This window comes from Vipera berus, assembly GCF_964194415.1.
Source record: "Vipera berus genome assembly, chromosome: 1".
In the NCBI taxonomy this organism is placed as follows: Eukaryota; Metazoa; Chordata; class Lepidosauria; order Squamata; family Viperidae; genus Vipera; species Vipera berus.
The window spans coordinates 40737850-40752132 of NC_138202.1; the positions used below are offsets into that span (position 1 = coordinate 40737850).

The 14283-nt window shown below is 41.9% G+C and overlaps 1 protein-coding gene across 1 annotated transcript in view; it reads right to left on the reverse strand.

Moving 5' to 3' along the window:
- Positions 1–8452, reverse strand: part of TUNAR (transmembrane neural differentiation associated intracellular calcium regulator) — a gene marked incomplete at both ends in the record, with an annotated part of 38997 nt that extends 30545 nt beyond the window's left edge. The window contains one exon of the mRNA XM_081329144.1: positions 8417–8452. Coding sequence (XP_081185270.1) covers positions 8417–8452 — 36 coding nt within the window. The remainder of the gene's footprint in view (positions 1–8416) is intronic.
- Between the last annotated feature and the right edge of the window lie 5831 nt (positions 8453–14283).

The following is a 14283-nucleotide window of genomic DNA, read 5'->3' on the forward strand; positions in this document are numbered from 1 at the left end:
ACAAACTTATTTTCCAAAGCACCAGAAGGCAAGACAATAAGCAATGGATGGAAACTACTCAAGGAAAGAAGCAATCATAGTTATGTTTCTGTGTGACCTAAAATATACAATATTGTTTACTGTTGGAGGGGAAGGATCTCTGTTGTGAAGCAGCCTAACCTACTGTACTAAACCTTCTTACGTCATTGACTAGAGCTGTACAAAGCCCAAGCCCGTTCTTGATTTCATCCCCACTAGACTCCACAGAGGCTGAAAAGAAGAGAGCCATTTCATGGGTAGGGTGTGAGGAATAGAATATTGCACATCTGAATGTTTGCATGTAGTCTCAAAATACACTCCTGTGTTCCACAGAGCACTATCTTCTCCTTTGATGTGGCTCAAAACTTCATCTATATGCTACCAAAACTCTGATTGTTATGATCTTTAAGTGGGTTAAAAACAATGCATCACAGGGCAACAAATTTTGAACCAAAGTACCTCAGATAGGCTAACTTACACAATGTGTTCCAAATCCAGGACCCTTGACGTCTAAGGGAATGAAATTTGGGGATGTTGTGGCTGTTTTAGTGCTATTAGCTCTGCTGCACTTGGCTTGCTGTTGCTGCTGCTGCCACATGATGCTCATTTCAAATATTGCATTTCCTAGCCACTCTTGCAATCTCTTGCTTTCTTCCCCCTGCCCCCAGCAATAACAATTTAAATGCCTGCTGGGAAGGGAAAGGAAGGGAAGGGGGGGAAAAAGCAATATAGAATGGAGGAAGGAATCTGAAGGGTGGAAGGCAGAGAGGAAGTCTAGTGGGGAGGGAGGAAGCCCCACATATCCTTCTCAGCCAATGCTGCCCCCTGTGTGCTCCCCTGACCTGCATCATACACCTGCATCTCCACTTACCCATGCAGCATGCCATGTGTACTCCCACACACTCTCTCCACAACCCACCCCTTCCTTTGTGTCTTTCATGACCCACGTATAGGCACCCCCATACACCTTTCTCAATGTAGGCTGTCACACACACACACACACACACACACACACACCACTGTCCCTGACCTGCACAGCATCTCTTGTGCAATCCCAAGCAGCTCCAGGTATTTTTCCCAACCTGTGCTTACCTGAAAGCCCTCCTTGACCTGTTCAATCTAAACTTCCTTTCCAACACTTATGGTACTTATCACACAGCTTCACATACTCTTTCCTAATCTATATACACACACCCCGAAAAAAACACTCCTTTCTTATTTCCCCAGCCAGCAGCAGATACTTACTAGCCTTCTGGATTTGAACCGGATGCTTTTTTGCTGGCTTCCCCACTGGTTTTCTCCCAGCAAGCTTCCCACAATTAATGTGAATGGAGAAGCTGGCAGGACTTTTAGGGAGGGAGAGGGAGGAAGGAAGAAAAAGACAGAACAATAGGGAGAGAGGGAGAAAGGAAAGAATGAATGAAGGTGGAGGGAGAGACAGTGTGAAGGACTGAAGGAGGCAGGGAAGGAAGGAGGAGTGAAGGAGGAAAGAAAAGGAAGAAGGTGGAAAGGGAAGAGAGCTAGATCAGAGATGGAAAAGAAAGGGAGGGGAAAAGGAAGGAAGAGGGACGACCAGGGAGGACAAAATGAAGGGAAGAATGAAAAAAGGAAGGATGGGAGGGAGGGAAGGGAAGAAGGAAGGAAGATTTCTGATGCTTCCTGCCAGCTTTCCACAAGGAAACCCAATGGAGAACCTGGCAGGAAGTCAGAAATGGTTCCCATTCTCACTGCTTTTTTGCCCACACGTGGTCGTTCTGTCCCTCTATTTAAGTAGGGAAATAACTCTTTAATGAACGGACGCGGTGGCTCAGTGGGTTAGGATGCTGAGCTTGTCGATCAGAAGGTCGGCAGTTTGGCGGGTCGAATCCCAAGTGCCGCGTAGCAGAGTGAGCGCCCGTTACTCATCCCAGCTTCTGCCAACCTAGCAGTTTGAAAGCACGTAAAAATGCAAGTAGAAAAATAGGGACCACTACGGTGGGAAGGTAACAGCGTTCTGTGCGCCTTTGGCATCTAGTCATGCTGGCCACATGACCACGGAGACGTCCTCGGAGAAGCACCGTGAAGTGGTATATAATTCTAATTGCTATTACTATTGCTATCTTTTATTTCAGACTTCATCCTGGATGAGAATTCTATCCTGGTGTGTATCAGAGACATCTGACTAGAGGAAGTGGAGGTGAGAGGAGTTTATTTCTTCCCAACTGTCTTCTCTGGGCTACTTTAAGGCACAGAATTTTAGAACTGGAAGGCAAGGAGGGATGCGATTCCTGGCACATAAAATTCCACTAACTAGATGCTCTAATTAATAGATTCCAAAATTTTGAGTGCATGCTATTGTCCAGGAAATTCCCATGATAGAGAAGGTATATAGTTATCCCCATTGTCCTCCCTGCTGTCTAGCTGTCTCCTGAGCTAGTTAGATTAATCTCAGGCATGGTATAAATGACCCATCTTCGCCTGGGGGATTTCAGTGTTCACACACTGAGGTTGCCTTGTCAGAGCTGGCAAAGAATTTCCTGCCTACAGTAATTAATTATAGATCTACCCCAGCTGGTTCCTGGCATCAGCATGTAGTGGAACACAGGCTGAGCTTAGTATTTTAACCAGATGGAGTTGGTGATCAGAAGACTGTGGAGCTGACTGAATGAGACATTATTGAAATAGACTGGGTACTTGATATTATCAGCCTTAAGTGCCCTTTTCTTTCTTGTGGAGTCAGATCATCACTTTGCTTTACTAGGGAGTTGAGAGTGATATCCTTATGACTTCTGTTGTGGACTGGAATTTTGGGGTTTCTTCCCTAGTTGTTCTGCTTCTTGCTGGTTATGCCAGAAGATTTTGCTGGAGGACACTTAGTGCATTGACCTACTTGATATGTTCATATAAAACATGTAGGTAGGTAAGATTACGTCAGACATATGTCTAAACCATTCGGCTCTGAAATTAGGTAGGGAAAGATTTAACTTTAAGTAGCTACAAATTTATATTGGGCTAAACCTTCAGCAGATCAGCCACGTTGCATAAATACCATATGATAGCCCTGTGCAAATAACACATTTGCCTTACACCACCTGCTCTGCCTGCCTGCCTGCCCAGAAACGAATTAGAGAGAAACAGCAATAGGAAAAGCCAGGCTCTCAGTTATAGACCTCATTGCCACAGTCCTGGTAGACACTGAACGCGGCTTCCTTCTAACCCTGGTTGGCTGCAGGGGCAACTAAATCATACTAGGCTTGAAGTCAGTCCTCCTGCAAGTGCTTATAACAAAAAATGACTGTAAAACAGAAAAAAACAACAACAAAACTTCTTGGCAGAACTTCTTGCATTGAGCTCTGAATATACTGACAGACACTACAACAAACATTGTTGTTCCTATTTGGGAGCACTGTTTGCATCCCTGGTGTCAGCTGTCTTGTTTTACAGTCCTTGCCAGCTCTCTCAATGTGCAAGGAAAATGCTCGTGCCTGTGTTCCTTTTTTCTCCCTTCTTGGCACCTTATGAGGGGTTTATTACGGAAAGGGAAGTCTGTCTTTTCTGCAGCTATTTGTCTTCTTCATTAAAAGGCTTGCTTTTCCTGCAAGGAACTTGGGTGCAATTTTCTTCTGGGGAGCCAATTTGTGAAGATTGACCAAATGGTGGGAGTTGGGAGGGAATCTTCTCCCTTCTGTCAAGTGATGCTGGGAAGATAATGTATGATGGACACTGGGGGAGAAAGGGCATCGCTGGAAGGAAGGCAGTCAGAATGTATGTATGTGTGTAGGAATATGTAGAAGATTTTTTTTCTTCACTTTTTGACTTCCTTTTGAAGTCCTGAGCATGGACTCAGTGCTGCTTTTCTAGAACAAAAATATTTTACAGTACTGTTATGAAATCTGGTACAAGGACTGTCTTTCCTGGAAAAAATATAGGTTGGGTTAGCTTGTGGTTGTATGCGTTGTGGGAAATCCAGCCATTGTCTTAGTATGCTATGCACACCAGGCCACCATGTAGCATTTTTAAAGACCATTTCGCAAAAGTACAACCACTGTGATGTGTTAACCTAGACTCTACTTGCTGACTGAAGTTTTATATCTTCCCAATTTGTCTCTTATATAAGTCTACAGTATAATGTTCAAATCTCTCATTCAATGTCATCTGTTCAGGGTTTTTTTTCCCCTCCATCCTTTGAACAATCCAGAATTGTTTTCTTTTCTGACCTTGTTCTCATACTTACCTTTTCAGGGTTTCAACTTAGAATAAAGCTCAGGATTTTCAAAGGGTTTCAACTTACCAAAAGAAGAAAATACTTGTAGCTCAAGGTTGAACTGAGCTTTTGGGGGCTTTTGGTGCTCTCTGGGCTTGCTTGTTGTCTTGCAGATGTTTCATTACCCAGTTGGATAACATCAGTGCTAGTTTGGTAATGAAATGTCTGTGAGAAAACGACTGAACTTAGAGAGCATCGAGGACTCTGTGGTTTTAATTTAGCGCCTCTCTCTCTTGTGCCTACATTGTAGTTCCTCATTAATAGTAAATAATACAGAACAGAACAGAATAACAGAGTTGGAAGGGACCTTGGAGGTCTTCCAGTCCAACCCTCTGCTCAGGCAGGAAATCCTATACCATTTTAGACAAATGACCAGGATTAATTTATCCTACATTATCTGAAGACAAAGTCTCTTGAAAAGGCTCTAACACTGGGAAAAGTAGAAGGAAACAGAGGAAGAAGGTGGATGGACTCTGTTACAGTGATGATGAATGCACTTTTGAAAGACCAGATTAGAAAAGAAAATCTATCTGTGTGGTTGGTTGGAGTTGAAAACAAGTTGATGGTGCATAATCAATCAATCAATCAATCAGTTATACTGACTAACATGGATCCTCTCAATTAAGCTTAGGATGGAATTTGAAATTCCTTTAAAAAGTGGCAGAAATGAAATTTATTTATTTATTTATTAATTTAATTTATATACCGCCCTTCTCTCAAGAGACTCAGGGCGGTGAACAGGGCAATACATAAAAAATTAGATACAAAAGTTAAAGTTAGATTATTAAAACATAATTAAACAATGCCCAGAGATAATACAAATTTAAAATTGAGGTCGTTAATAAAAATCCCACCCCGTCCCATCAGGCCAGGCCAGCTTGTTTAAAAAGATAGGTTTTAAGGTCGCGCCGGAAGGAGCGGAGATCGGGTGCCATCCGGAGCTCAACCGGAAGATGGTTCCATAAATCCGGTGCACCCACAGAGAACGCTCTCCCCCTGGGGGCCACCAGTCGGCATTCTTTGACCGGCGGCACCCTGAGGAGGCCCTCTCTGTGGGAGCGTACTGGGCGGAGGGAAGTTGACGCCGGCTGCAGGTGCTCCCCAAGGTATTCTGGACCCATGCCATGGAGGGCTTTGTAGGTCATTACCAACACCTTGAACCTCACCCGGAAGACAACTGGTAACCAATGCAGCTCGCGGAGCAGAGGTGTAACACGGGAGTATCGGGAGACTCCCAATACAACTCTCGCGGCTGCATTCTGTACCAGTTGGAGCCTCCGAGTGGTCTTCAAGGGTAGCCCCATGTAGAGAGCGTTGCAGTAATCAAGACGAGAGGTAACGAGCGCATGAGTGACCGTGCGCAAGGCATCCCGGTCTAGATAGGGCCGCAACTGGCGCACCAGGCGAACCTGGGCGAACGCCCCCCTAGTCACAGCTACAATATGATCTTCTAAGGAGAGTTGTGAGTCTAGGAGGACTCCCAAGTTGCGAGCCCTATCTACAGGAGGTAAAGACTCACCCCCCATAATGAGGGGTGGGATATCCTGAATATCCCGAGATGCCGGTACGCACAGCCACTCCGTCTTGTCAGGGTTGAGACGAAGCCTGTTCCTCCCCATCCAGACCCGGACCGCCTCCAGGCACCGGGACATCACGTCGAGGGCATCACTGGGGTGGTTTGGGGTCGAAATGAAAAGTTGGGTATCATCAGCATACTGATGATACCCAACTCCAAAACCACGAATGATCTCACCCAGCGGTTTCATGTAGATGTTGAACAGAAGGGGCGAGAGGACCGACCCCTGAGGGACTCCACAAGCGAGAGGCCTCGCGGTCGACCTCTGCCCTCCTGCCAACACCGACTGCGAGCGTCCCAGGAGATAGGAGGAGAACCACTGAAAAACCGTGCCTCCCACTCCCAATCCCCTGAGACGCCGCAGCAAGATACCATGGTTGATGGTATCGAAAGCCGCTGAGAGGTCTAATAGGACTAGAACAGAGGAGTATCCTCTGTCCCGAGCCCTCCAGAGATCATTCACCAGCGCGACCAATGCCGTCTCCGTGCTGTACCCGGGTCTGAAGCCCGATTGGTACGGGTCTAGATAATCCGCTTCATCCAGGACCAGAGGGAGCTGATGCGCCACCACACTCTCAACAACCTTCGCAAGAAAGCGAAGGTTGGAGACCGGACGAAAGTTATTCAAAACGGCCGGGTCCAAGGCAGGCTTCTTGAGGAGAGGTCTCACCACCGCCTCTTTCAAGGCGGCGGGAAAACTACCCTCACTCAGAGAAGCAGATATAACCGCCTGGAACCAGCCTCTTGTCCCCTCCCGGGCTGCATAAACCAGCCAGGAAGGGCACGGGTCCAATAAACATGTGATGGAGCTCAGCCTCCCCATGATCCTGTCCACTTCCTCCAGAGTCACAGGATCGAACTCCTCCCAGGTGACATTGACAAGACCGCTCGTGTCCTGATCGTCCGATACTGCCCAGTCGGAGTCCAAACCGGTCCGAATCCGAGCGATTTTGTCCGACAGATGTTGACTAAATTCCTCGGCCCGCCCCTGCAAGGGTTCCCCACTAACCTCCTGATTAAGGAGGGAGCGGGTCACCCTAAACAGGGTGGCCGGGCGATTATCTGCGGACGCGATGAGGGCAGCGAAGTAGTTAGATCTCGCTACCCTCATCGCTGCGAGATAAGACCTAATATGGGTTCTTAGTCGCAATCGGTCGGATTCAGAAATGCCTTTCAACATCTGTCCTTTAGTGTTATCAAGGAAATATGTTTACAAATATGAAATCCTTCACTTAGGACTTTTTAATTAAAGAATGATTCACACATTTCTTATATAAAGTTATATTCTGGCCATCCTTTTATCTGACTAATCTAGTCACCAATGTTTGCTAATTCAAAAATATACAAAGACCCAAAGTCATCTACCACAGCATAAGATATATTTCTTTATCAAAAGGAAACCTTCAGTTTGATTCCAAACAAATTTATCTAACTTCAGTGGGATTTAGCCTCTCTGTAGGTTTGCTTAACATTCTAGTATGAGATAAGAAAAATCTTATACTTTTCTCAGCTGTGAGGAAAAAGTGTAAAGTTCATATTTTACCTACAGAACAGGCCACAGTTACTTTTGCTTCATTGTGACTTTTTTTTAACATGCACCATTCTAAACAAAGGAACATGTGGTGAAAATATGGCTTTTCCAGAAACTCTTGAAGATGCTTTGTGGTGATTTCTGTTATAAGAAACTACAGCTGCAATTGTGGAAATTGCTGGAAAACAGCATCTGTATGATTGATGGCTCACACATTCCTTCATTGTCTATGGGGATTCTCAGCCATGCAGGTCATAGTTATCCCAAAGATGCTTTTTCATGAGACAACTGGACTCTCTTGTTTTGCTTTGAAGATGTTTCACTTCTCATCCAAGAGCTGAAGAAGCTTCTTGGATGAGAAGCAAAAAGTTTTCAAAGAAAAACAAGAAAGTCCAGTTGCCTCGCGAAAAAGCATCTTTGGGATTCTTTTGTTGTGTGGTCATTGGTATGCATGATATCATGTACAGAAAATGAGAGGCAATGGTGGTTAATCAGTCTTGAATTAAAAAATCCAATCATCCTCTCTTTCTCCACACCTATGGAGTCAAACATTTCTTTATATCGTGCTTTCTAAATAGAAGTAACTTTATTATAGTTTTAGACCAGTTTTTATCTTGTTATCTATATTTTTCTATCCACAGGGCATTTTGTGGGCTTATCATTTATTATATGCAGAAGAGTGAGACTGCAGAAGACTATTTGAAAGTACCAAGCTAGACTCACAGGAGAATTAAAAAAAAACATTCTTTGCTCCGTTTTTTCATTTATAGACGTAATTGAAATCAATGAACAACTCATAAATATATGCACAGTAGGGTCACTAACTCATCACCCAAAATCTCAAACTACTACAATACACCACACTGATACTACTTTAAAATCAGTGTAATAAATATTTGATTGATAAAGCTAAGCACTGATACCCATCAGAAGAATAATGGAAGGAAGAGCATTTTTACATGTTTTAGAATTAAAATGGAAACAACAACCAGGACAACAATTGGTGCACCACAAATAACATTCTTTGTGTGGAAAGAACCGGCCTTACCATGCAGTGCATCAGGAGGAGAAAATCTGCCAGCATGCCACAGCAATTAAACTCAGTGTAGAATCTAAATTCCCTTTGGAAGGTGTGAAGATTATCCAGCTCATCTTTTTCTGCCAAGTGGGCAGGTTTTCTCTAGGCTTCAATCTTTCACCAGTAGTCAAAGCCTTAGCGTGCATCCTACTTCAGTCACTGAGAGGAATATTTCCTCCAGCTTTGCAATGCAATTTCTCATCAGCCCGGAGAAGTTCTTCATTCCTCTGCTGGCATCAGAGAGACTCCAAGAGAAACAGTTAAAGATAGGAAGAGGGGGAGAAAAGGTAAGAGAGAGAGAGAGAGAAAAAGATCTTAGTAATGTATATTGAGGCAGCTCTCTGAAAAGGAAAGAGGCATTCTATTTTCATACTCCGAGCAATCCACTTTTATCCATTTTACCTGCAGAGAGGCAATTATTTTGTAATGAACAAACATTCACAATTCCCAGTTGACACACATTCTGCAAATACAAATCAATTTTGTATCATTAATGAATATTTTCCTAGCCATCAACAAGGAAAAGGAAAGATATCTCTACACTTGCCCTTATTCACCTTTCATAACTCATGTTAGCTTAGGCAGTCAAAATTGTATATTGGCATTGGGGAGCACTTGGGGAAAACAGGCATAATGTTCAGTAAAATCTTCCTATCAAGAGAAAAAAGGCCACAATTACGTGTCTCAACCACCCCGGGATGAGGTTCTAATTCTGATTTCCAAAAGGGTTAGGTGTCAAAAATAGGAGTGGGGGAAGGACTTCTGGAAATGGGTGGCTTTTTTGAGCTGCTCTCTTCCCATTACTAATAACTTTGAGTTTCCCAGATCTTTCTGCAGAATTTGTTAGCTGACTGTGGTTGCTAAGCAGTTAATTCCAGCACAGCCAGAATATCACCAAGAAGAGGAAGATGGCAAGTGTATATGAGAGGTTTCTTTCTCTATCTTCAACTGTAAAGATGTGTTAATGTTAATCTCTTTTCTGCCTGGTGTCTGTATATATCTGTGCCTGTCTTAAGAATGAAAGAATGTTGACATTCACATAATTTAATACATACACACACAATCCCTTGCATCTAATTATTCCTGCAGTAGGCACAGCTTAGAAACCCTTGTGAGGTTAGGCAAATAATAAGGCTGCTGCCATTCAACTAAAGTTCTTCAGTATTCATCAGTTTCCATAAGGTTGATTCTAAGTTTACAGTTAGAACCCATCAGTTTCTATAAGGTTGTTTCTAATTTTACAGTTAGAACCCCATCAGAGACATAGGTGTGGTATCCTGTGATTAACCTGCATCTTGAGGCTGCTTAGAAAAGCTAGTTCTTCCTATTTATTCTCTCAAGTTGTGAAATAACATTTATTTTGTTCCAGTCCCAATTAGATCCTGTAACCAGTTCCCTCTTTTATTGTACCAAGTGCCCAATACCAACTAGACACTTAATCTTCATTAATATATAGCCTTCTCTTGCTGATGTCTAAATCAGCGGTCCCCAACCTTTTGGGTACCAGGGACCGGGTTTGTGATTTTTCTGAGGACTGGAGGGGGCATTGTTTAGCATGCTGGCTGCATCCCGTGGATGAGCTTCCCTTGTTTGCACAGCCCTGTTATTGGAATGTCACAGACTGGTGCCAGTCCAAGGGCTGGGGGTTGGGGACCCCGATCTAAACTAAGCAACTAAGGGGGAGGGGGAGAAAGAGGTTGCAGGGTTATAAAACCTGCCCAGTGAAATCAACCCCTTCATCAGTCAAATACTGAGGCCCACCACTTGGGCTCATTATGGGAGATTGGGAAAGATCCCCTGGTGCTGTAAGCGGGTGGGGACAATTTAAATAAACATGAAGCTGTTTGTTTCAATCCTGGTACTCGCTTTAATGTTTTCCTGCCTTAGTATCCATCCTGCAAATCCTAAATTAGCCAGCAACACAAGAATTTCAGAAAACATGTGCAGAAGGATAGGTGAGAGAGGGGAAACACAATATAATATTTTCACGGGCAAAGACATAGTGTGCATTTTAGGCATAGAAATGTGCACTCCCCTTTTAACTCACCACAGCATTTGTCAATAGCGACCCATTATTTAAATGTTTAACTGAGTATGGATTACAATTACAGAGGGAAGTTCTCAACCTCTAATGATTAAATTGTTCCTGTCATTAAAAATGGAGCCTTCTGTTCTCTGCAGAAATGGATCATTTAAAATGTTGAGAAATGTCCTTCTCTTAAAAAAGTAAAGAAAAACTACTAATATTAGTATTAGGTTGGATATAGTTCATCTGAAACTTTTTAATTGAGGTTCATATTCCATTATGTAGCCACTTCCTTGATAAAAGCAATATAAAAACTTACTTTTAGATATAACAGGACCCATGCTTTATCTCAATGAGTACTGCCTAACATTAGTGTGGTTCTCTAGAATCTCTGGTATAAAGCCTTTAGCTGGGGATGTGTAGGATTTTGTCCTCATTTTCTTTTCCCTTCCTCATAGTCTGTATAATTCACTGACAGGTGACCTTTAGATTGCTTTCTGCCTGCAATTGCCCGTTTTTCTGTTTAACTATACCTTCATCTGGTGTATTTGGACTCTTGTGCTGTTTTTGTATGACAGACTAAGCTGAAAAGCTCAGTAATTAGCATTTGTTACAGTACACATCTCCCTCAATTACATATGAATTTAGAATGTCCTGTGCCTTGCTATGAACTTAAAATAACGACTCTCTGGGATTTATGGAAACTAAATTGTGTAATCTAGGGAAACCTTGGATATGATGGAGGCATAGCCTTCTAAATACAAAGGGGCAGTAGAAAAAACATTCAGAATTAAGTATTTGTTCCTTTTATTGCTGTCTGTTCTTTGTCTAGCCAATTGCTAATCCATAGTTACTTCTTTTTACCTTACTTCCTAAGCAAATGGAGTACACGGTTGGATTTTCCTCCTGATAGGATGTAGTTACCTAGGCTCTAGAGTCTAGACTTTGCCTATAATGTATTCCCTAAAATAAATGACTTGTTATACTCATAAATCCTGCCTCACTAATTATTGATGATATCATATTCCCATACTTTCAGGAACATTCTCATGTTGCAGAACACTTCAAGCTCCAACAGTGTAAAGGTGACAATTCCTAGAACCAGGGCTTTTTTTCTCATTGAATGCTCAGAACGGAGTTCCGGCACCTTTTTTGGATGGAACCTTGTAGGGTAGGCAAGGTGGGTTGTATAACATATGTGAGTTCCGGCACCTTTTTCTTTTACAAAAAAAGCACTGCCTAGAACCCTGAAAAATAGTTTTATTTATTTATAATAATAAATCAGCTAGCGCTTCCTTTGCCCCAAACAACTTTAAGTCACCACTTTAATTATTTTCCCTCAATGAATCATTGGGGGAGGACTGTTTAGTTTCCCACAGTGCTTTGAAGCATTGCCATAACCTGCCATTTTGGAAGGTAATTGAAATGGCACCTGCAGGCTTCCCAGGACAGGCTGCAGTGCTGCTTCGTGATAGGTTTTTTTTAGTACTCTGGCTGGCAGGCAAGCCAACAGGCCCCACAATTTTAGGAACCAATTAAAGAAGGCATTTTGTCCAGGGCCCTCACTGAAAAACTGGAGCCAGCTCTATTGGGAAACACTGACACCAAGCATCCTCTAGCCTTCCTCTTATAACTGATGTTTCAGCAAAATGCTTTCTGCATTTTCTACACTTCTGCCATTCTATTTTAGCAGGAATCTTAAATATGGTATGGGGGGGGAGGGAGAGACTGGGGAGGAATCCAGTTTTGTTTTCATCCACATATTGCAGTCTTAATTTCAATTCAAGATGTTTCTTTTTTCCTTTATTGAATTTGACTGCCTACTTTGCAGTTCTTTACAAAAATAACTTCTCAGCTTACCCCTACACGGTATCCCTGACTCAGAATCTGTGTTTGTAAAAATATCACACTCTGCAATATATAAAAGAGCATCTAAATGCCTTCTCACAAATGTGTCCATTTTTTAAATTCAAAAATAGAGCTGTAATCTGTCTCTAATAAATCAAAGCATTTCTTGAGGTTGAAACAGTGGAGATAAAATGAAAGGAAAGTCTCTTTAGGAAATATTGGGTTCTTATAGAAAAGAACAGGATATAAATGAAAACAATCAATGCAATTTCTAAGGTGCTTCGGATTCATGCCCCCCAAATGGTGTTTTGAAGCACAGAAGGTACAAATGTAGCCCTTTTGCAATGTTTTGACACAAGAGCATCATTTTTCAGAATCACATAAAATCTCTTGGAAGACATTGCTGTGTTTTAACATAGCCTTCAAAAATAAACCTAAATACAGTGTACAGGAATTATCTAATATTGCACAAAGAACTGAATTATCATCACTGCGCAGAATAAATGTCCCCAGGCTATCTCTGTTTTGGAGTGTGGTTATAACCGAAGAGCCAGTCTCAAAAAAATGGAAGTGGTTTTATACCATGGCATCTCTTAGACTTTTAAAATCAGATCAATCTTTATCTTCAGATTGTGAATCAGATACTTCAGGAGAAGATAGAGAATCATCCAGAACCAAGCGCATGTCAAAAATCATCTTCTAAATTTCCCTTTTAGGCAACTATTCAGCCAGCCTAATCAGTTCAATTAGCCATTTTCCCACCCTCTAGACTGTGTTGTTTAGGTCTTAGCCTTGTAATCATATTTCAGTCAAAATGTCTGATGCCTTCTTTTAAGAAATTATTTTGTGCAGTTAAATCATTTCTGATTTTTATAAATGCCTTACTGAATGGAGAGAAATTCATGTTAAATTGGCACTAAACTAAGGAGATTTTCTAACATCTTAGATAATGAAAGTATAATTCAAAATGACCTTGATAGACAGTTCAAATACAACAGGATAATGTTTAACTATAACAGATATAAAGAGCTATATCAAGGTTGGGAAAATCAAACACACAGGTTCATGTTTAGAAGAATATAGACATCCCAGTAGACCATGAGCAGGATATGAGCAAGAATTTGGTACCTTAGTTGCACTTGGAATATTGTGTTCAGTTCTTGGGAGCACAGTTTAAAAGGAAAAAGCCGGAACAGGTTTAGAGGATTACTGCTAGGATAATCAGAGGAGAAGTCCTATGAAGAATCGTCAATAGAATTGTGCATATTTGGCAAAAAAGGAGACTATAGAGGGAGATGTCTTCAGTTTGTCAACCTAAATTCCCCTCTGGAAAAGGGGAAAACTGTTTTTCTAGGGGAAAGAATCAATAAATTAAAATTAAAAGAGAGGTTGAACATTAAAAAGAATTTCCTGACATTCATTGTGTTACGTGATGGATACCCAATTTAGAGGTTTTCAAATGGGGGCTGGGGATGATTTAGTAGATTGTTTTATTGAATAAAGGATTGAATTTGGCAACTTATAGGATTATATGATTATGTCCCATTATAAGATTCTTCATTATGTTCATGCCTCCTAGAATTGGTAACAGCAAACCATCAAAACATAGGCCATTTTTTCAAAATATTAAACTTAACTAAGATTCATTCTTAACTGATCTTTATAGAACAAGCACAAACCTTTTTCCAAAAATGAAATGATGATTGATATTATTGTAACTGAGAATTGCTCTCAAGTAATACTCTCAAGTTAAGAAGAAAATCAGCTAGATCAGGGGTGTCAAACTCTCAACATCACGTGACGTGTCAAGACGTATCACGACTTTTTTCCCACTGCCGGCAATGGGGTGGGAGCAGTTTTGCTATGATGCATCCGGCCCGCGGGCCAGCAGTTTGACACCCCTGAGCTAGATGAATGAAGGAAGAGAAATATAGAGAAATATTGCAGTTAATGAGAAAAAAAT